Below are 21,987 nucleotides of genomic sequence, written 5' to 3' on the forward strand. Positions count from 1 at the left end.
GGTTCAGGAGACTGTCACAGGAGGGACGACGAGTTAAGAATTCCAAAGGGCTGTTTTACCGAGTTGCTTTACGATTTTGTGAGTTTAGAAATAGTTTAACCCTATACAAACGAAAAGAAACCAGTGAAACCAGACTAGGCTGGACAGTGCAGGGGCAGTAAGAGCTCAGCGTAACTCACCAGAGTGGTTCTGCAGAGCCTGGTTGTTGCCATCCTTGGTGGGCGTGATGAGATCCCAGATGAAGCTCTTGATCTTGTCGTCGCCCTTGTAGTGCCGCACACAGTACACCAGCAGCGCTCGGCACAGCACCTCCATGTCCCTCTCCGTCAGCTGCCACTTGAAGCGCCCGTGGTTCAGGATATCCTTCCACCGACCCCAGCTGTACAGCACAGACAGACACACTCGGGCTCAGTGCGAGCACTGCAGGATACGGAATAGCACAGACAGTTTGACAAAAGCCCAGATGTGGCATCAGCCACTTGTGACTGGGTGGAACATTCTGGATTTAAGAAAAGATGCCTTTTGGTTTAGGGAAAAATAAGTTTATTAAACTGCAGGAACATTATCATCCCTTGTCAGGCGTTTGTAGCTTTTTACACATTCTGTCTCCCCCCTCCACCCCATGTGCTGACGGAAACGCACACTCACCCAAAAATGAGCAGGTTCTTCTCGACCCGGAAGCACTCGGCGCGGAGGTAGCGGCGGTTCCGCTCATTGAGGCGGCGCGTCCGGCACGGCCTCTCCTCCGAGTCGCTGTCCAGCTCCGAGAACTCCATCAGCTCGTCGTCCTCGAAGGAGTTGTAGTGGCGCGTCTGCTTCCTGACCCTCGGCGTGTCGATCACCAGGCTCTCCTGCCGGGGGGCACACAGGGTCCCCAGGTCACAGCCAGGACACAGTGTCCCCCCCCCCACACCACCACCACCACCACCCAGACGCCTCACAGCGCCCATATGTCAACTGGAGACCATCTCCACCAAAGACTAACGCTGCAACTCTTCCCAGGGGGCTCAGGGCCGCGGGTTCAAACGCCTAGCGCCGTCGTCACCTCCGGATAGGTGCTGACCTCTGTCTGCGCCCATCACCGCGGCCGTGTGAGGTGCACCTGCAGCCTGTGCGGGCCCACAGCTTGGCGCCCCTCTCAGCTGGCTCTGCTCCCCCAGCCGGGGTCTCGCTGCAGCACTCGGGAGAAGAACTCCAGACCACCACACCGCAGCCTGGGAAGGCTGAGCGACTTTATGCATACTGGAGTGTTAAAAAATGTAAACCACTGTACCTGTTTCCCAGAACAGGATTAGAAAACCTACAACACCAAAAATATACATTAAGAAGAAAAAACAAAAAGAAGATCACACAAATATTGCAGGTCTTTAGTGAAAATTCTGCACAGGAGCAACAGTACAAGGGCGACCAGTCCACTGGAGCAGTGGAGACAGACAGTAATGCTGAAAAGCCGCCGTATGCCAGCAGAGCCCTTACCTTTTCGGCTTTCGAATCTATCTCCAGCTCCGCAATCTTTGCCCACTTCTGCCAGAAGTTGGGGTCATCCAGAGAGATGTCCGTCCTGTTTCCAGAGGAGACAAAACTGGCCTGCAATACAAGACAGTTTCTGAACAACCTCTCCTCTCTGCCTGCAGGCCGACTGCTCTGCCAAGCCACTGCAGAGCAGCAGGACACAGCGACTCTCGCAGGCATCAACCGCAGGCTGACCAGCACACCAGCACGCCACCACACTTCTTTTTAGAGGTTTTGCGTCATTAAAATCTTTTGGGAAGTTTTTAACACAGCTGCGTGTGAAGTGCTGCTCATGTTGTACTCAAAAGCTGCGTACACTTGTGTCAGGGCCGGTGAGGAGAGTGTCCGGCAGACTGGCCGAGCGCGGTGGGTCTACCTTGGCGAAGGTGGAGCCCTTGCCCTCGGACTGGATGGTGATGGTCTGCGTGCGGCGCTGCAGGATCTGGTCAATATCTTCCTCGCAGAACTTGGATCCCTCATCCTCCTCATCCATCAGCGCCCCATAGGCACCCTTCCTCAGGAGGTCCTCCACCTCCATCTTGGACAGCTGCTGCACCTGCGGCATCACACACAGGTCGTCACAGAGCTGCAGCCCTGGGCAGAGGAGATCACACGGGGACCAGCAGGGGGAGCTGTAGGCTCTAGGAAACCCTACGGCCGGGCCGTCGGGCTTGGGTTCTAAGGCTCAGCCCCACTTTCCCCAACATAAGCTAGTTAAAAGAAACTAAATCTTAGCCCAGGTGAATGTGTTTAATGATACGTGAAGTTTCATTTCAAAGATAATACTTGATTCAAATCAGTTCTAAAATATTCAGGCCTGAAGAGGTCCTTTCTAGTTGGTCAAATAACTGGAACTATTAATTAAGTTCCAGTTTGGATATAACAAATGCCATAAGATAATGCAACATCCTGAGTTTGACAGCCTCACTCTGTACAGGGTGTCTATAGAAAACCCTTCATGTGACCAGACAGGTCATTTGTGAACTGAGAACACATTCTACTTTCCGATCATTACCTGGACTCTTGCTAACCAGGGCATTTGCCGAGTGCAGTACCTTGGTCAAGGGCATGACAGCAGAGACCCACCCAGCATTTGAACCCACGAGTCCAGAGCCTTGAGCCCTGCTCGCTCACCCCGTTGAGGCTGCCCTTGCGGTTGATGTCCTGCAGGACGGCCTTGTCCAGCCCCAGCTTCAGGCTGGCCTTGTCGAACATCTCCCTCTCATACGAGTTCCTCGTGATCAGCCGGTACACCTTCACCGCCTTGCTCTGGCCAATCCGGTGACAGCGCGCCTGGGCCTAGGAGACGCAGAACCAGACGGAGCAGACATGCTGAGACAGAAACAGTCTGTCCTTTCACTTCTCCCTCACAGACCAACAAGCGACACTGTCCCCTGCTGCTCCTACCCGTCTCCCAGAAAGCTCCTCCTCCTGGCTGCAGCTGCTCAGGCCGCATGCCTACACGGCGAACGAGGGCGCCGCTCACCTGCAGGTCGTTCTGGGGGTTCCAGTCGGAGTCGAAGATGATGCAGGTGTCGGCGGCGGTCAGGTTGATGCCCAGGCCGCCCGCCCGCGTGCACAGCAGGAAGACGAAGCGGTCCGAGTCGGCCTTGCAGAAGCGGTCGATGGCCGCCTGCCGCAGGTTCCCCCTCACCCGCCCATCGATGCGCTCGTACGTGTACCTGCAGAGACAGCAACAGCGCCTGGAGCTCAAACACGGGTCCGAGCCCGAATCTCGGCTCTTTGTTCTTGTTCTACAAAAAAGTTCCCAGATTGGATGGATGTATAATAAAATCAAAACCAAACTGGCGTTTCAATTTTCTAAATTCTCCTCCCTTTCGAGAAACAGCATGATGAGAGCATTAAGATTCTAAGAAGCAAATAAAAAAACCATAATAGATAATAATTTATGGGGGGTTTCAGTGTGGCCAGGCGCTGTCCCCTCACCGTCTCTGGATGAGGTAGTCCTCCAGGATGTCCAGGCAGCGCACCATCTGGGAGAACACGAGCACCTTGTGTCCGCCGGCGATCAACTTGGGCAGCAGCTTGTCGATCAGCACCAACTTCCCAGCCGCCTGGATCATGGCCTGCAGCTGGAAATCCGCAGCGTCTGGGCTGTGCGTCTTCCTGAAGCTCTCCAGGATCTTCTCCTCTGCCCCTGCATGTGACAGCAAAGACATGGTCACTAGGGAGTGACAGCCCGCCTGTCGTCTGTTTCCTGCCAACTCCCATTCAGGAGGGCGGCTGTATGCAGGATCTGTGATGAGGCGGGGGGTTATGGGATACACTAGAGCATCTGTGACGAGGCAGGGGGTTGTGGGATACACTGGAGCACCTGTGATGAGGCAGGGGGTTATGGGATACACTGGAGCACCTGTGATGAGGCGGGGGGTTATGGGATACACTGGAGCACCTGTGATGAGGCGGAGGGTTATGGGATACACTGGAGCACCTGTGATGAGGCGGGGGTTATGGGATACACTAGAGCACCTGTAACGAGGCGGGGGGTTATAAGATACACTAGAGCACCTGTGACGAGGTGGGAGGTTATGGGATACACTGGAGCACCTGTTACAAGGCGGAGGGTTATGGGATACACTGGAGCACCTGTGATGAGGTAGGGGTGGTTGCAGCACTTGCGCAGCTCCATCATGGTGTTGATGAGGTTGGGCATGTTGTGCTGGTTGGCTCCCTTGGCCAGGAAGGTGAAGTTCTTCTCCAGGATGGCCCTGTAGTATTTCTTCTGGATGTTGGTGAGCTCCACCTCGATGATGGTCTCCTCCTTGGGCGCCAGGTTCTTCTCCACATCGTCCTTCAGCCTCCGCAGCATCATGGGCTTCAGGATGGCCTGCAGCTTCTTGACCTGAGGGGCAGGGGACCGACACGTTACTGCCCCATCCGCAAACAAACTGCAGCACGGACAACTGCACGCGGTCGGAAAAGGACAGAGACACGGACATGTCTTACTGGGTGGGTGACTTTCAGTTTCTTTCTGTGCTTTAACTTCTAACTAGAAATTCAGGAAAGTGACCGGCATGTGGATCTGCCCACCAATCAGCAGGTATGTAATTCGGATGAACATGGCCGAGCTCTGACAGTAAAAAAGATCAGGAGGAGGAAGGACAAGCCTGAGAGGAGGAGCTTGATTTGGCTGTCTGAGGTGGCGCCGTCTCACTCTACTCCCAGACAAGGAACACGACACGCAAAGCTTTGGAAACTCCGCGCCAAACCCGCCCTTGGCAGTCCCACTGGGGGCACTGTTCTCTCTCCAGCACCTGCTCCTCGGTCTTGAGGTCCCCGAACTCCTCCAGGAAGCTGCTCTCGGAGGGGAACTGCTGGGGCTCCAGGAAGTTGAGCAGACTGAAGAGCTCCTCCACAGAGTTCTGCAGCGGCGTGCCGGTCAGCAGCACCTTGTGCTCCTGTACAGGAGGAAAACAGCCGGTCAGATGGCATCACTGGCGTGTCCGCCTGCTGGTGGTGATCCTCCCACACGGAGCTCTGGGAATCTGTGGTCATCACTGGTGTCAACCTGGCGCTCTGTGGAGGGATGCGCTTTGTCCGTGTCATTTCCATCTTCATTAAATAAAGGTTAAAAAAAAAAACACACAAGAGGCAAGAAGAGCAAAGGGGAACAAACACTACAAGAAGGGTAAATAAAGGAAGACTGCAATAGTTTGGACTTGTTGCACGTACTTCTGTGGATTGGAAATCGTCTTTCACAATGTAGCTTAGGCCAGGGTCAGTGCATTTCAGCACATACCGCAGGACGCAGGGGCTGGGGCAGGTGCAGGGGGCAGGGGCAGGCCACACACACAGATCCTCGCTCTCTCACCAGGCTCATGAGCTTCAGCCCCTCCAGCAGCTTGCAGTTCCTGTTCTTGAGGCGGTGCGCCTCGTCGATCACCACGCAGCGCCACTGGACCTTCTTCAGCTCCGGGCAGTCCGCCAGGATCATCTCGAAGGTGGTGATCACCCCATGGAACTTGAACATTCCAGCGAGGGGGGCGCCCTGCCGAGAACAAGAGGCACAGCCATCGGACGAGCACCCGGCACTGCTGAACTCCCAGGCCGCTCTGGTCATTTCCCCCTTCGCAGCCAGACCGAGTCTGCTCAGTCTCCAGGAACAACTGCCTCTTGTGCTCCAGCCTGAAGCTGAGAACCCCTCTGCTGCCATTAAAGGTACAGCTCCACCACAGCCCTGGCATGATGGGATGGCGAAGGGAAGCGGTCAGGAAGGCCGTGTGCGGAAATCAAGGCGTCCACACGCTCGTCGGACCACACACCTGCTCGTCCTTGTAGTACATCTCGTACTGCTGGATCATCTGCCGGCTGATCTGGCTGCCGTGGTAGACGATGACGTTCATCTCCGTCCAGGTGCGGAACTCCCGCTCCCAGTTGGTGATGGTGGAGAGCGGCGCGATGATGAGGAAGGGGCCGCGGATCCCCATGACGAAGATCTCGTACAGGAAGGTGATCGACTGGATCGTCTTGCCCAGCCCCATCTCGTCCGCCAGGATGCAGTTCTTCCTGGAGGGGCAAAGGAGATGAGCACTTTCACCTTTTGTGCGATCGCGGCCAAACAGACACGCTTAGAAAGGTCACAGGGTTAAAGACAGTCTGACCATCTCACCTTGTGATCTTCAAATCTGACTCTCAGCTGTGCGTTTTACTCCGCCTGAGGTCAGAAGGTTAAACTACTTCTATCTTATACTGAAGCAGTGTAATGCTTCCTCCAGGCCTAGAGCAGGCCTGTCAAACCCAGAGAAACTGTCCAGGCCCTCATCTCAGACCCCAGCTCCAGCTGGACACACAGACTCCGTGGTCAATGACAAAGACCTGACAATCAACTGGATCAATCGGGTAAATAAGAGTTGGGCAAGATTGAAAAATATCAGCCCAAGGCAGAAGGCCACTGGCCCAGTGCCCCATCAGCGCAGGGACAGGCGAGCGGATCAGCGTGCCCAGCCTCAGCCTCACAAGTACCTGTTGTACCAGTTGAAAAGCAGCCAGTTCATGCCCTCCAGCTGGTATTCCCGCAGCTCGTTCCCATTCCTGTAATCCCGGGACTTCTCCAGCTTCTGCCACTGCTCCGGGGGCGGGCGTTCCTGCAGTCGTACACGGGACAGCATGCTTTAGCAGTGAAGGCCGGCTCCAGCTCTGACCCCCCGAGCTCACTGCCAAGCCTCACAGCGTGACAAGAAGACCCACCAGGCCTCCTGAGACTCGGTGACCCACATCGACACCAGTGCGCCGGGGAGGTCTCTTGCTCTTACAAAGTAGGGCACAAAAGAAACGGCACACAAGGACCTGGAAAATAAAACGCCAACAGCCTCCTTGGCCTGATTCCGAACGGGGCCGAAGGCTCTGCGCCACAGCAAGGACAGGTACACGAGGCCAAGGTGTGTTCACACAGCCCCCTGCTCTCACCACTGCTTTCAGATCGGGGATCCTCCGGATTTCCTCGAACTCCCTGATCTTCCCGGGATCCACGTCCTCTCGCAGCTCCCAGGTGCTCTCCTCGTAGGACAGGGAGCACCACTTCACCAGGTAGTGTGTGACTTCCTGCGGAAACCCAACACCTCCAGTGAGTAAAGCCCCGAGGGGCAGCCACCCCAGACAGGCTCCAGCCCTCTGTGGCTCTGCGGCCTCACTGTGGGGTCCCGTCTCCCCACAGAGCGACAGCCTGCCTTTCCCCTGGGTCACCCGGCCCGCAGCCTCAGGAGAGAGGAGGTGCAGAGAAGTCCGAGGGGATTCCAGGAGCTCCTACACACGCCTGCTCCAGAGCTTCCCTGAGGAACTCTGGAAACGGTCCAGCCTTCGTTTCCTCGGGAGCAGGCTGATTAACTTCCCAAGGACTCTAACCAGGGGGATAACGAGAGCTAGAGGGTGAAGGTCAGACAGACGCGCTGATTTAAGGCAAATTTAAAGCACAGAACTGGTGAGCAGGGAAACTACCCGCCCACCTGACACAGCACTTCTGTCCTCGACAGCTTCAGCAGGGCAGAAGCACCATGCCCCGGATGACTTGAGGTTGATGCGCTGCACTATAATCCTGAATGGTTTTAATAAGCAAAACTCTTCTTCGAAACGAACTGCAATGGGAACCCGAGCTTAACTCCGATGTTTTTTGCCACATTGCCATAATATCCAGAGAATTTAAAAACTCCAATTTGATACTGTTATAAAAAACACACTTTTGAATACAAAGATAAAGAAGCAGTTCCACTGCACGAGCAGGAAATGGTGCCACAGGATTGCTCTCCAGAACAGCAGCTTTCGCAGCTGACTGCTCAAGGTGTACCTGTAATTCTGATTTCTGTCATGAGCCCTGCAGTCGTGAGCTGAGAGCAGACGGCTTGGCTGCCTCACCTCCCCAGTCTCGGTGTCCTTGGTGTGCGCGACCTCCAGGACTCTGTCCACCTCGATGTAGTCAGGGTTGAACAGGTCCTCGTCCGGCTACAACAGCGAGAGGGGGCGTTAAGGAGACGTGCTTTATCAACAACTGGAAAACAGCACTTAGCCCTCTACACAAACCAAGGGAAAAAGCAAACACCCACACACAGCTAAGAGATAAAAATGTGCATTCTCTCTGTAGGCAAACTGCAAGCAAACCCCAGACTCTACAGTTAATTAATTAGATTGGCAATCTGCACACTGTGGAAATCAAGGTTAAAGACAAGTAAAGCGATTCAGAAGTTTTTAACCATTCATGTGACATGGTGATGTCATTTAACTGAAAGTTAGACTTTAAAAACATACATAGTGCAACAGTCTTTGCGACTATTTTCTGTGGGTGGAGAGGAGCGGGACAGCGGTTTGCTTCCTGTCAGGGGTGACACAATTGTGATGTCACAAGAAACGCACCTCGGTGAAGATGTGCTTCATCTGGGCCTGCCTGTTCCTGAAGCGCTTGATCTTCTGATGGATCCTGGGATCCTTCTCCAGCTCCTCCAGCATGGCCCACTTACAGTGCAAGTAGGAGCTGCAGACAGGGGAGAGAGAGAGGGCTGCAGTCAGTCATGACGACACGGGTCACAGGGCCGCTCTTCCTCTGCAGCTGCAGAGAGCTGTGAGGTCTGGCATCGGCGCTCAAGGTGCAAGGCCGAGCTCCAAGGCTGGGAGCGTCTCGCTGCCTCTGCTACACGTTATCTCCGTTTCAAGGCTGATCGTTCTCGCGCAGCCAACGCAGTTTCATTCTGTTTATCAGTTCACACAGGTGCTTGCACTGGGCTCCAGCCTGGCACTCCAACACAATAAAGATTATCCCTGGCCATGAAGGCCATAGGCATCCTGCCCTGCCAGCTCTGGGTGAGATCTGATCCCTCCCTGCGTTAACAGCAGAGTCATACCTGCCCAAGAGGAAATGAGAGAACTCAAGAGCCCGGATCACCCAGAAGACAGGTCCCCCTGCCCCGCGAGTTTGCTAAGACTCCACTTACTACATAAAGAGGATTGTAAGACAAGTGCTGAAGAAATTAACCGGTCAAGTCAGGGGTAACTGGACCAGTGTAACTCTTTTCTTTTGCCAGAAAAATAAAGGAAGAATCCTAGACTCTGCGGCAAGGAAAGAAATCCGAATTCCAGTCTCCGACGATCACACTCACAAGTTCCGGTACTTGACGTAGAACTCCTCCATCTCATGAGACGGCTCTCCTGCAGAGATCTGAAACACAGAGAGCAGAGTCAGGACAAGCAGACGGACAGGCAGCAGGTCCAGAAATCACTGGGACAGGCAGAGGAAGTGCAGTACCTCTCTCTTGACTGCGCGCACAGCCAGAATCTTCTCGATGATGTTGGCCTCGTCTTCTGGGGGCTCCTGAAACACAGCGATTCGAGCGTCAGGGGAATGGATCGGACTGTCGGCGCGTGTGGCCGAGACTGTGAAAATGTGAGACAGGCCGACTGGGGCCGCGGAGACGTACCTCGGCCTGCCAGGCCAGCGTGGAGGAGGACAGCGCAGGGATGCGGCCGGTCCCCAGCACCGCGATGGTCTCCCCATCGTCGTCCACCACCTTGAAGTCCAGATCCTCATTGTACTTCCTGCGTTTCACCTGCCGCCCCGAGCGCCGCTTCTGAGACAAAGGACACCCAAGACACCCGGTCACTCACACACACAGGACAAGACACAGGGTCACACATACACACACCGGAGACACAGGAGAAGACACCCGGTCACACACACACACGACAAGACACAGGGTCACAGACACACACACACACAAAGGACAAGACACAGGGTCACAGACACACACACAGGACAAGACACAGGGTCACAGACACACACACACACAGGACAAGACACAGGGTCACAGACACGCACACCAGAGACACAGGGTCACAGACACACACACACACACAGGACAAGACACAGGGTCACAGACAGACACACACACACACACAGGACAAGACACAGGGTCACAGACACACACACACACACAGGACAAGACACAGGGTCACAGACACACACACACACACACACACACACAGGACAAGACACAGGGTCACAGACACACACACACACACACAGGACAAGACACAGGGTCACAGACACGCACACCAGAGACACAGGGTCACAGACACCGGAGAGACAGGTCACCAAGGAAATTCTTCTACCAGTGCTTTTTACAGTTTGCTTTTCCTTTGAACTTTGGGATTTCAGACTCTATGCAAGCTGACTTGGAGAAGTGGTTGGCCAAATGATACTGAGGCTCACCGTGCCATCCAGAGAGTCACTGGTCTCCTCGTTGCCAGGGGCCGACAGCGACACGGTCTCATCGCTCTCTAGTGCCTCCTGCAGGACTTCGCTTTTCCTCTTCCCCTTCTTCTTTTTCTCCGGTGGCGTGGGGCCCTGTTCTCTGCTGAGCAGGAAAGCAAAGGGAAGAGCTGAGTGTCCACAGGCACTGCTGGCCCAGCCCACTTCCTGGAGTCACCCTGGGTTTGGACAGGCACGGCGCCTTCCTGGGTCTGGACAGCTGTGAGCTGTGCTGCTGGACCAACCAGGCCAGCAGGGAGCAGGCCACCAGGGGACAAACAGCAGAAACAGACAACCTGGCCTACGGGACTCTGCACGTACACAATAACCAGTCAGAATAACGGCTTTTACACCCAGAGGGCAGCTGGGGGCAGCGGCGACTCACCCGGCCTTGCGTCCACGGTGCTTCTGCGGGGACGGGGCACTCTTCTTCTCGCGTGGGGGCTTGGGCTCCCTGGGCTCCCGGGGCTCCCGGGGAGCCCGCGGCTTCTTGGGCTCCTTTGGTGGTTTCGGCTCCTTGACCTTCTTGGGCTCCTTGGGCACTTTAGTCCTGCGCGGCTCCCTGCCCTCCTTCTGCTCCTTCTTCTTCTTTGGTTTGGCGTCTTTCTCGGCCTTCGCCCAAGCGCCTGTCTCCCTCTTCTCTTTTTTCTTCCGTTTCTTCTTCACCCTCGAGCCGCCACCCCCATCATCGTCCTCCTCGCCGTTCAGGGGGGGCGTGGGGGCGGGGCTGAGGCCGCCTGAGCTGACCCCCTGCTCCCCCAGGCAAGGCTGTTTGGTGTGGGCCATGCAGTGATTGGTCAGCCCCCCGGGGGCCCTGGGCTGGTCCGGTGACCCGTGTGGGCTGCTAGGAAATGTAACTTGTGCGTTTTGGTCAGTGGCAGTTGCGGCTGCTGTGGCTGGAGTGTGCTTTAATACCTGGGCGGTGGACATCTGAAAGAGAACAGCAGGGGAAGAAGGGAACCAATAGGCCCGTTAACAGGAACGCCAGCAGCATTACGCTCCTTGCTAAACACAAAGTTCTAGACCAGAAGACAGGAAACAACTGTTTACCTACAGTAACGAAAATCCAAAATCACGTTGTGGACCACGATTTCATGGTGACCCCTACAGAAACACCTGCATGGGCTTGTGCACCACTAGCTCAGAAGCGGATAGCCGTTTCCCTCATCTCCTGGTACATCATGAGCTTTAAGAGGTCAGAGTGACTCAGTAATCCAGGGGTTATGGACGCGTAGCATTAGAAATCACCACTTCATGGTAGAACTGAGCTTATTGGAGCTTGTTGCAAGGAGGAGCTTATTGTGCCCAAACCAAACCAGTTTCTCGGAAGGCACATCGGGCACTGTGGCAGCAGGGCTGGCTGCTCTGGACTGATGGGGGACAGGCTTGACCCAGTTTCAGTTTGGCACAGTGAACCGATAATAGCATTGGCATGCTCACTGAAACCATGCAGGTCCTTTTCACCCAGTAAGAAAGAAGAACAGCTGACCACAATAAACATGGCCTTACTGTACCAGAGTAACCCAGTTTAAGCCTCTTCTCCTCTCCTATATCCTTCATGCACTGCACTCCCTGTCCACTCCTCTGCACTGTGCCTTCACACGACACACCTCAGGCGCTCGGCTACCTGCCTGACACCAGCGAGTGTGGCGCAGACACGCCCGCCGCTGCGCCGTGGTCACCCAGACTGTCCTATTGAAGGCCTGTGGCTCCGGTGATACTCTCACTCCAGTCAGGAGCACTTCAGGCACTGTATTGGGCTTTTCTCCACCTCAAACAGGGTCAGCTCCCAGCCCGGGCAGCGGTTCCGTACTGCTGCGTGTGTATTTTGCAGAGAGGCTATTTTTGCCACGACGACTCTTTCCCTGCAGCTCTCCAGCAGGTACGGCTATAATGTCAATGAATCACTACAGACTCCACCACCGGCTCGAAACAGGGCCGTCGCCACGGAAACAGGCTCCGTACCAAAGCTGCAGGAAACTGGCAGCGTAAACATACAGCCTGCGGAGTAACCCCTTCACTGCCGAGCAGCCCCACAGCACGGAGAGCCGGCCGCGCTGACAAAGACACGCGACAGAGCGAGACTGCTAAAATACAGAAGCACAGCCCGATTTCCTAATCAGGTATCACTGAGTTTCCCTCCAGCAGAGACTTTCCCCTCAGTGATTACGGTGACAGAGGTAATATAGCAGACAGCGAGGTAGGGCTTGGGATTTCCCTCAGCTCTGGCCTCTCGCTTGTTAAATATGTGGAATTACAGGAGCCGATAATTGTGCTCAACAGCGACAGCAGACTAGTGAGACGTTCATTTCACAGTGCCCACAGAGGCAGGGTGTTGGTCACGACCCCGGTATTAACACAGACACGCGACAAGGCCGCGTCAGACAGAACCAGAGCTCAGGGTGGACAGACACACTGCGGGACCTTCCAGGGCTCTCCCCCCACCGACAGAAGAATAAATAAATAGAACACAATAAAGTAACACAGCGGGGCTTTAGCTGTTTGCTCTTGCTGTGCAGCAAGACCCTGAGATAACATCGAGCCAGGACACAGATCACTCAATCGAAACAGGGGTGCCTACCCAGCCGGGACCGAGGCAGAACACGGGCAGGCTGCTGCTCGCCGGGCAGGCTGGGAGGAGGACGGCGAGGCTGTGGGCAGAGCGGGCCTGAAGCGAGCCTGCGCTGGGAAGGGCGCCCTCGACAGCAGCGCCGCGCGACGCTCCTCCGCCAACGCAGGCAGCCAGCGCCAGGCCCCCACAGCCACAGCGGGGAACAGGGCAGAAAGGAAAGAAGGCTCCTCACCTGGCTGCCTGCCTCCTCCTCCTCCCCCTCAGCATCCTCCCGGGGCCCCGAGGGGAGCGCCTGTGCCGCTATCGCAGAGGCACGTCCTCAGCCGGGCTCCTCTCTCCACAGGCAGCGGGCGGACGGCACATTGCAGAGAGTGCGCATGGTGCCTCCTCACATGCACTGCACACAGAGCCCAGCCTGTGACGTACTGCAGCAGGCAGCCGCCAGCCCCCAGCACAGGCACTGCAATCAATCCAGGACCCGTCTCCAATCAATAGGCGGGATGCAAGCAGCTGCAATTAGGTCAATGCAATTCCCACCTTTAGCTCGAGCTGTCGCTTCCACAGAACGCTGAGGAGACCGACACCGAGTGCAGGTTCCGTCCTGCTTTTGATAAGAAACTGCTCTGCTCGACACACACACGCACACGCGAGCGCGCGCGCGCGGTAGACGACAGGCAGCACTTGAGCGTGGCGGGAGACCTGTGTGCGGAACACGGGGAGGGGAAATGACTGCAGGTTTCCCGAGAAGCAAGACGGCGGAGAGGCAGGGTGGCTCGGGCTCCCTCCCCCCCCCACAGCTCGCTGCACAGCCACACTGCTGCTCTCTTAGCCCCCCGGCCCCACGGACCAGAGCCTCACTCCTGGGACACACAGCGCCCCTCCGTGCCACCGCTGGGCACGCAGGCTGGCTCCTCCCGGGACGTCACCGCCGCATCTAGTTACCCCACCAACAGGAGGGGCCAATATGAAACAGGGGCAGGAGCCCACACTGGCCTCATGAGCTGCTGCAATTTACAGCCACAGCCCGCAGCCTGCAGGCCATGACACAATACTGCCTTTATCAGCAGTGTCAATACTAAACCTCTTAATCGTACGGACGTGATGCGAGGCAGCAGGAAGACCATTAACCACTGCAGGGGCAAACTGTAAGGACCCTGTGGTGAGTGGTCTGCTGATGCACCTCTAGAAATGAAGAGCTGAGCAGCTGATCTGATAATACCAACATCCCTCCTTCTCAAAGCTCAAGCCAGCCCACAGCAGCCCGGCTCTCTCCCACACAGTCACCCTTCTCTCTCCCAGCAAAGACACATTTAATTTGCTGGCTTAAAGATAGTAACGGTACAGCTACACAATAACTATATTAATAGTTCTCACAGCCAGAGTAAAATATACATATTGGGGAATTCCTGGAGCACTTCACAGCCACCTGTAACCACCTCATTATACAATTAATTTTGTGATCTTAAAATCCAAAGACACGGAAGTCTTTATGGCAAATTAATGACCTGTTAATGTGACCTTTAGAAAGGTATTCTGCCACAGAGATAATAAGCATGAGTTCCAACACATGCCTCGGTGTTCAGCAAGATGGTAAAGCAAATTTCTCTAGTTAATTGGTGACCCTGATAGAGTGTCACTTTACCTGCTAATTAAACAGTTACTAAAACACTTGATTATGCTGTTGTACTGATCCTGGATTTAGCCTTTAACCAAAAATTAAATTAAAAGACTAACAACTGCTTTATAACATTAACTGCCAATCTCTGCTTATTTGTCTGTTAAACGAACATGTTTAACTCTTCCCACTGCAGCTCTCACGCCAGCAGGGACCAGCCTGAGGACTGCTGTGTGGACCTGGAGCAGGACAGGCTGTCCACCACTGGCCCCTCTCCCCAGTCTCTCGGAGAGACGACCCCAGCGCCCTACTCGGAAATGCGCTCACAAAGCCCAGGAGGAAGAGGGGGGCACTTTTGTTTGACTTTTGCCACAAATCCAGAGTTTCGTTTTCCGGACAAGTACGAAGCCAGACCACATCCCGGCCTCCTGCTCACCCGGGAGAGTAAGCTCCTGCCCCACTGTCTCGCAGCTGGCCGGGGCTGAGACTGCAGCGCAGGACAAGGACTCTTCCATTACTTTTCATTCTTTTAACAGGTAAACCAACCCAGAAAACTTTCAGTTACAACGAGGACCTGGAAGGCCTGAGCGAAGTGTCTGGCTCAAGGACACAGCTGTGTCCCACTTCAGATTTGCAACCAAAGCTCTCTGGTCCAGAGCTTTAACCACTCCTCCACACCACTGCCATTAACGTGGATAAACTAAACTATTTTTTTCAATCACTAGTCTGTACCCTCCAACCCACAGGCCCTCATTCCCCTCTCCTGCTCCTACTGCCTCTTCCTGCTTCTCCGAGTCACCACCTCAGAGCCAGACCTCACCGGGTCTCCACAGGGCCAGGCCTGTGTGGGCTGAGCCAGGCCTGGGCCCAAGTGGGAGAACTCTGAGGACAGCCAGGATCCTGCTGTAAGTGATGCTGGTGAACCAGTAGGTGGTGCTCTTCCCTCCTGGCCAGAATTTCCAAAAACAAAATCTCTGCCACAGTAGGTGCCTTGTGGAATCGTGGGCTAACACAAGCAGTTCCCAGGTACAGAACTGCTGCTGCACAGAACCTAGGTGGGGCTGCACAGTGGTGCAGAGGAAGCTGTGCTGAATGCACAGCACTTTGGGATCCACTGGGATGACAGACACTACATAAGAAGCAAGGAGTTATTATCACAAAACATTTGACCATCAAGCCTCACGGCAGTCTGATTAAGAAGTTTACAGATTGCTGTTCAAAATAACAGTGAACTATCACAGCTTCACAGCTCTCGTGAATGAAATCGACTGCACAACAGAAGAGAAACGAATTAAGCAATTTCTTAAATAGTGTCTCCAATACAGGCATTTGTGAGGCACTTTGCTTTAATCAGACAACAAACATTAATTGGTCACTGCTGCGTTCACAGACTGGGACTCCTTGTGATTTTATCTGTAAGATACTCACAATGTTTTTGGCACCAAGGCCAGAACTAATCTGGAAAAAAACTGAAAACAGAACTCTTCCATTTCTCAGCTTGCAGGACTCAGGCTTGGCAGTGCCAGAATCATCTGATTCTTGGCCTGGCAAAGGTCAGAGCGTTTCGGAGCACAGCACGAACTGTCTCGACTCCCACGAGCTGCACACCCTTGCCTCCCCCAACATGCACCTGCTCGCCCGCACCGGCAGCACGCCCCTCCACTGGAACCAGCGAGCTCCTTCTGCTGATGAAAGATCAACGCACTACAGCTCCTTCCAAACCGACACCGCAATAAACTCCAAACACAGTACAAATGTCTTCCCTCTCCCCAGATTGCTTCCTCTGGCGTGTACACACAGTCACACCCCAGTTTCAGCTACCCTGCTACGCCTGTACAATGATCACGACACAAAGCAGAACCTCCCACAAATGTAATGGCAGATGTGAATGACATTCCACAGTACCCGAGCGCTCAGGGGCTTCCCATCCACCCACAGGAGAAGTAGGGAGGCTCTCGGGGTACCCCCTTAGCCCCCGCAGACACTACACCCCCATCCTCGTCCCCGAGCACCACCCCAGCCCCTCTCGCACAGGAGAGCAGCGCCGCACAGCTCCCACCTCTCTGCTGCAGTCTGTAGACTGTTGGCTTTCACACTGAGAAGCATGGACCACACGTCAACACTCATGGACAGCAGTAACCACTGGCTCCAGAGGAGGATACTGAATACTGAGAGACACTGCCATAATGCCGATACCACACACAGGGTCGCTGTTTGAGTTCCACGGGTCCTTCAGGTACTGATCAGGCACAAACTGTTTCACAGAGCATTCTTCAGCTGTGGGCTTTTCGCTGCCCACTTGAAATCCAAGCATTTCGAACGGAAAAGTGAAAACACGGATACAAAATAACATTCCACCAACCTGCCTTTCCTTCTTTTGTATTTTCATGATGTCACAGACTTCGCTAATCTTCACATCTAGAAAAGAAAGAAGATTCGTTTTGTAAGCCGGCGACACCGAGACCTAGTGAGCACAAGTGCAGTCGGGGGTCCAACACCTGCCTGGTGCCCTATTACAGCTGGGCAGAGGAAGGTCTTGTTATTACCTCTATCGTACTGGCTTTGTCACGACTTTAAGAAAAAAGAAATGCATTGTGCCCCAAGGCTTAAAGAATCTGATATTCAACAGCAGCACACTTTTGGGATTTTCAAAACGCTTCGGTCTGCTTGGACACGTTCGGATTCAACAACTTTCCTGACGCAGTATATTTGCACATCAGCACGCGGCACCTGAACAGACACTGCCCTTCTCGCTCCTGTTTCCTGCTCCCTTCCAGACGCCTCAGCTTCCAGGGCTCAGAGTCGGACGGGGGCAGACAGAGATCACCCCCTCCTCTCGCCACTCACTCCAGTGCTCTTCCAAGCCCGCAGTGCAAAACACTTTCTTCCATGTTAATGCTGTACTGGACTGTAACAGCAGTGTGGAGCGGAGGTCAGGGCTCAGGACTGTGAGTTCACATCCCAGGTGCAACACTGCTGTTGTACCCCAGAATAGGGCATCTTCCCAGGCTCGATTTTGATTTTTAAGATCTTTATTTTCGTTTCACAAATACAGAGAATCACAAAACAGAAACCTTTACATTAATATACATCTAAAACAGTAAATATGAAACCGTCTCATTAAGTTTAAGAAGGCAACGATTATATAACACTAATGACTTAGGAGCATTAGCATTAGTTGACGTCCCTGGATCGCTCCACAGAAAGACCCAGCCTTATATGTGGGTGCAGATGCAAGCTGATAACAGCCTGCTATTCTGATCTCACTGCAAGCCTAGGTCCTGTCTTCAACCTTCCTTCTTTTTAAATCAGTCATTTCCTGAAGTTACAAGAATAAACCTCACATCTTCCTTGAGAAGAGCAACCTGTTGAAAAGACTCCAGTTACATTATTCCACCTCCCAGGAATACATAAGACCTAGAAATCCATGAGTGTGGAAACCTCAGGTGTGCCAGGCTTGTGGGCAGGGCTCAAGACAGGGACAGGGGGCACTGGTTTATGGGCGGGGCTCAAGACAGGAGGAGGGGTGCTGGTTGGTGGGTGTAGCTCAAGACAGGGGGAGGGGCTTAGACTGGTGGGCGGGGCTCAGAGCCAACAGCTGCCTCAGCTCAGCACCAGGGAACACATGTGGAACATCAACTGTCTGGCTTAAATAACCAGCCAGCCTCCGCATCTCACAGCCCCGCAGAGTCTGCCTCTCTGCACAGCTCCTGACACCCACAGCACCGCAGACAGCCTGGATTCGACTGACCCTCAAGACGGCCTCCAGACAAACAAAAGCCAAAAGGTTTCTCGCTTTTACTGCAAAAATGGAAAAGATGTGGAGGTCCAGATGAAGCCACCTCTCAAGCAGAGTTAATTTAGTTCATCTGTCAAGAAATAAATACTCGGTTCTTTACTTTGTAGATATAATGCAAGACATACTGTACTGGAACAATCCAGTCTACCTGCAACAGAGTTTCCAAATATGCCATTGGGAAGGGGGGAGGGGCACATTCCAGTGGGGTTCACAAACACCTCAAGACCCGAAGGAAGCGATTAACCCAATCAGCACTGCAGGACTGAGGCACAGGGGTGCGCAATCTGCTCCCAACTAGAGCTTTCTCTGGAACTGCTTGATTACGCCAGTCGTTTCCATCTCTGGCCCTAGTTACACTGCTTTCCGTCTCTTCAGCCTCAGAGGAATTAAAGAAACGTTTTGAGACTGATAAGCGATTATATTTATATTTGTAGAGCTCCTAAAGCCTGATGTAAATGATGTACAGCAGCCCCACTGGGGAAAATCAGAGTGGCCAGGTTGTTCAAACTCAGAACACCACAAGAGACTACACTGGGTTATCAGAGCGCTCCCTACTGGTCCACCCTCTCCACTGACAGGAGGAGGCTTTCCTTGGAAGTCCTCCATCCCAGTTCTGACCAGACCCAATCTTGCTGATCTTCAGAGACAAAGCACCAGTCCTTAGAGGCTGGATGTTAGGCAGCACTGAGAGTAAGTTTCTCCAGCTGTGTGTCTCCCCTCCCAGGGCAGCTGCCTGGCAGAGACACCCTGCCAGTCACAAGTGCACAGTGCTTATCACTCTTACTGTGGCCTTTCGGAAGGTCACTGACAGCCTCTCAGTGGCTCACCTAAGACACTGTCTTCGCTGCTAGTGGAGCTACAGCACTTACAGCATGAGAACAGGAAATTATCACTAGTGCAAAACGCAGGGTGAAAGGATTCAAAAGTAACATGAGTTTTTAAATGAAGAAACCTGGTGCGGAGCAGAGGTGGTTCTGACTCCAGTACAGGCATGGGGAGGAGCAGAAGAGTGTCTGGGGCAGGGTGACAACAGGAGTCTGGTGATGCCTACGGAGACTTCGTGTTGGGGGCGTTCTGCCTGTGCAACCGTCTGGGATATAATCTTCCCCAAGTTCCAAGTTAGGCACTGAGAAATAATCAAATTGTTTGGTAAGCCGAAGGCCTTCGGAGTCAGTAGCAACTATTTTTCTGAAATAATCACACACTCGTCTGCAAGAATTTACTCCCATAAAAAGCTCAAGGCAGGAGGAGAAGACACATATCCTGCGTGCGCCTGAGCGACAGGCTCTCCTGCCCACCAACCTGCTCGGCGAAGTCGACTCTGCCACAGCCACCTGCATTACCAGATCGATCGTGCTCATTTTCAATTCAATAATTAAGCAGACAGGAGGAGCACATTTCTGCAATGGTGTCGACTGGTAGAACTGCAGGCTGAGGAGCTCTGATGTAGAGAGGATCCACCACAGAGCAGGACGCTTTCGGACCAGAACAAGTAGTCCAAGACTCCAAATCCGAGCTGTATGTAGCCCAAGATTTAATACTTAACTATAAAATAAGAACTGCTATATTATTTGCAAAAACTGTACTGCAGCAGCAACCATGTCGAGCTCATGTTTCATTGATGTGGATTTACAGAACTGCACCTTGATTTCACCTGTTCCTCTGTAACTCACCGGTGCGAGTTAAACTGGGTAAAACCACGTGCTACAAGCGCCGTCCAGCCCCGCGTCGAGATGCACGCAGACACCAAGAATTATTTTCATTTAAAGGGAGGAAAAAAAACCCGCATCTTCTCATTGCGTAAAGAATTTTCCAATCCCGGACCGCGGAGCTACCCCTGCCGGCCATCGCTCCGGAGGGAACCGTGCGGGTGATTACCCCGAAGGGGACGGACAGGTGGTCCCGGGGGTGATGGGTCCGTCCTGCCGCGCCGCGCTCGGGGTAACTCAACTTTGTATCGCCAAGCGAAGACGGAGAGGAAGAGGCTTTTGTTACTTTGCACTAATACCTTTTAAGGTATGGTGGCGTCTAGGACTGAATCCTTCCCCCTGTCTCCAAAATGAAAAGGAGGGGGCGCGAGAAAACACGACAGACCCGTAACGTTTGGGTTGAAACACAAACGCAAGTGCAAGTTTGAGTCTCCCAACCTGCCCGCAGCCTTTGTCTGACTGAGAGGCGCCTGTCCGTGCACCGCAGACCCGAAAACCCGTTTACCTGAGGGGGGGGGGGTGGGTTTTCTTCAGCCTGGAAAAAAGTCACGTTTATAATCACATCCAGATTACTTATAGTTGAGGAAAGCTTGAAGCCAGATTCGCGTTGCACTACTAAGACCCCCCCTCCCTTTAATTAAACCTCACCAACGGCAAAGTCTTCTATTTGTGCCAACTCTAATGTCACACTGCAATAATGTTGAATATTCCGCTCCCTTACACGTGTTGGCACCCCCCGAAACTCCGCACCGGGGCATCGGCTCAACCCCCACTCTGCTCCTGCTGGGCAGCTTGCACACTCAGCGCTACCCAGCATCTGCGAGCCCCGCTCCACACAGCGTCTATTCCCAAGGACACAAACACGCCATGACAGTCTCTAAGAAAAAAATGCATTAAAAATTATAGGGGGGAGGTGGTGGGGAGAGAAAAAAAAAGAGGAAAAAAAACTCAATGCAATTTCTTAATCCTGGTAAAGCACAACAGAGCCCCGGAGTTCATTCATGCTGAGATGCGCGGAGTTCGGGTCTGGACCATGAGCACACCGCGACCAACGCAGGGGTTATCGGCACAGAACGGCACTGGAAAAATAAAAGTTAAAAGAAGTACTTACCTAAAATGGCTACTGCAGCAGCCAAAATACAAACAGCTATTATTTGGTGAAGTTTAGCTCAGGCAGGCTGCAGGAACAGCCTAACCTCAGCTGGACCCGGGCTGCGCCGCCGCCCATTGGCTGAGCGGGGCGGCAGCCGGGCCCCTGCGCGCCGCGATTGGGCGCTCAGCTGTCAGTCAAGCAGGGCGTGCGGGTTTGTGTGAGAGCCGCTCACTGCGAGCACCATTGTGCGCTGTAGTCCTAGGCATTGATGTGAGCGATTTTATGATTGGTTACCTCTGGCGACATGCAGGCGTGAAAAACCTGATTAATACCGCCTGTACCCCCGTTATAAGCCCCGAGGTGCGTCCTGGGGGCCGCGTTTATTACCGACGAGCATCGTCCTCCGGCTCTCGGTGCCGGGGGGTCCTAAGGTTTAGATTTCTTGTTGTTTCCATCCGCCAATCAGGGTCCCCTTTACTCCCGTCATTACAGCGTTTAAGAAAAAAAATCTAACGTTTGCATTCCACGTCTTTGCTCATGTTTCGTTTCCCGGATGTGAAATTTCCTGTATTAAACATCATGTCTGTAGCAGGAATGTGCTGGGTTTCGACTTCCCGCAGGACTCGAGTCGCGCAAAGTTTCTCCGCGGTACCTGCCCTCGTAGCTCGCTATTCACACAGAAAGCTTATTTTCAACATTTTCTCTATAGGGAACATACGCCTTTACATTTCCTCCTGTCTAGCATCTTAGAAACCCGCAGGTTTGTCGATGTTTTCCCATTAAAATGGCATAACTAAGTATATAAAACTACTGCAAATAACCCGTGCGCTGAAGTTAGTTCCCGATGACCTTTTATGCAAGTGGATCTTGTCATGCTTTGTAGCGTGTTTGTTTAAAAGAAGATAATTTCATGTATATCACCTGCTTTTCCTTCT

The 21,987-nt window shown here is 53.5% G+C and overlaps 1 protein-coding gene across 3 annotated transcripts in view; it reads right to left on the reverse strand.

Annotated features, from left to right (window-relative positions):
- Window positions 1–21,256, reverse strand: part of chd6 (chromodomain helicase DNA binding protein 6) — a 35,927-nt gene extending 14,671 nt beyond the window's left edge. Inside the window, exons 1-22 of one of the 3 annotated variants that reach the window (XM_088607933.1) lie at window positions 21,071–21,256; window positions 16,814–16,869; window positions 10,650–11,194; window positions 10,226–10,370; window positions 9,435–9,584; window positions 9,263–9,328; window positions 9,117–9,175; window positions 8,377–8,494; window positions 7,882–7,968; window positions 6,940–7,074; window positions 6,496–6,617; window positions 5,796–6,039; window positions 5,345–5,521; window positions 4,788–4,931; window positions 4,120–4,375; window positions 3,460–3,670; window positions 2,999–3,194; window positions 2,647–2,811; window positions 1,889–2,068; window positions 1,477–1,587; window positions 649–851; window positions 180–379 (exon numbers count right to left, since the gene is read on the reverse strand). In XM_088607933.1, the coding sequence (XP_088464059.1) occupies window positions 180–379; window positions 649–851; window positions 1,477–1,587; window positions 1,889–2,068; window positions 2,647–2,811; window positions 2,999–3,194; window positions 3,460–3,670; window positions 4,120–4,375; window positions 4,788–4,931; window positions 5,345–5,521; window positions 5,796–6,039; window positions 6,496–6,617; window positions 6,940–7,074; window positions 7,882–7,968; window positions 8,377–8,494; window positions 9,117–9,175; window positions 9,263–9,328; window positions 9,435–9,584; window positions 10,226–10,370; window positions 10,650–11,194; window positions 16,814–16,840 (3,541 nt within the window). In that variant the 5' untranslated portion in view covers window positions 16,841–16,869; window positions 21,071–21,256. Of the gene's footprint in view, window positions 1–179; window positions 380–648; window positions 852–1,476; window positions 1,588–1,888; window positions 2,069–2,646; window positions 2,812–2,998; window positions 3,195–3,459; window positions 3,671–4,119; window positions 4,376–4,787; window positions 4,932–5,344; window positions 5,522–5,795; window positions 6,040–6,495; window positions 6,618–6,939; window positions 7,075–7,881; window positions 7,969–8,376; window positions 8,495–9,116; window positions 9,176–9,262; window positions 9,329–9,434; window positions 9,585–10,225; window positions 10,371–10,649; window positions 11,195–13,068; window positions 13,445–16,813; window positions 16,870–21,070 lie in introns of those variants that run through there. The other 2 variants (XM_088607932.1, XM_088607934.1) reach the window with 2 other exon arrangements.
- Between the last annotated feature and the right edge of the window lie 731 nt (window positions 21,257–21,987).

The sequence above is a fragment of the Lepisosteus platostomus genome, chromosome 15 (genome assembly GCF_059453375.1).
Source record: "Lepisosteus platostomus isolate fLepPlt1 chromosome 15, fLepPlt1.hap1, whole genome shotgun sequence".
In the NCBI taxonomy this organism is placed as follows: Eukaryota; Metazoa; Chordata; class Actinopteri; order Semionotiformes; family Lepisosteidae; genus Lepisosteus; species Lepisosteus platostomus.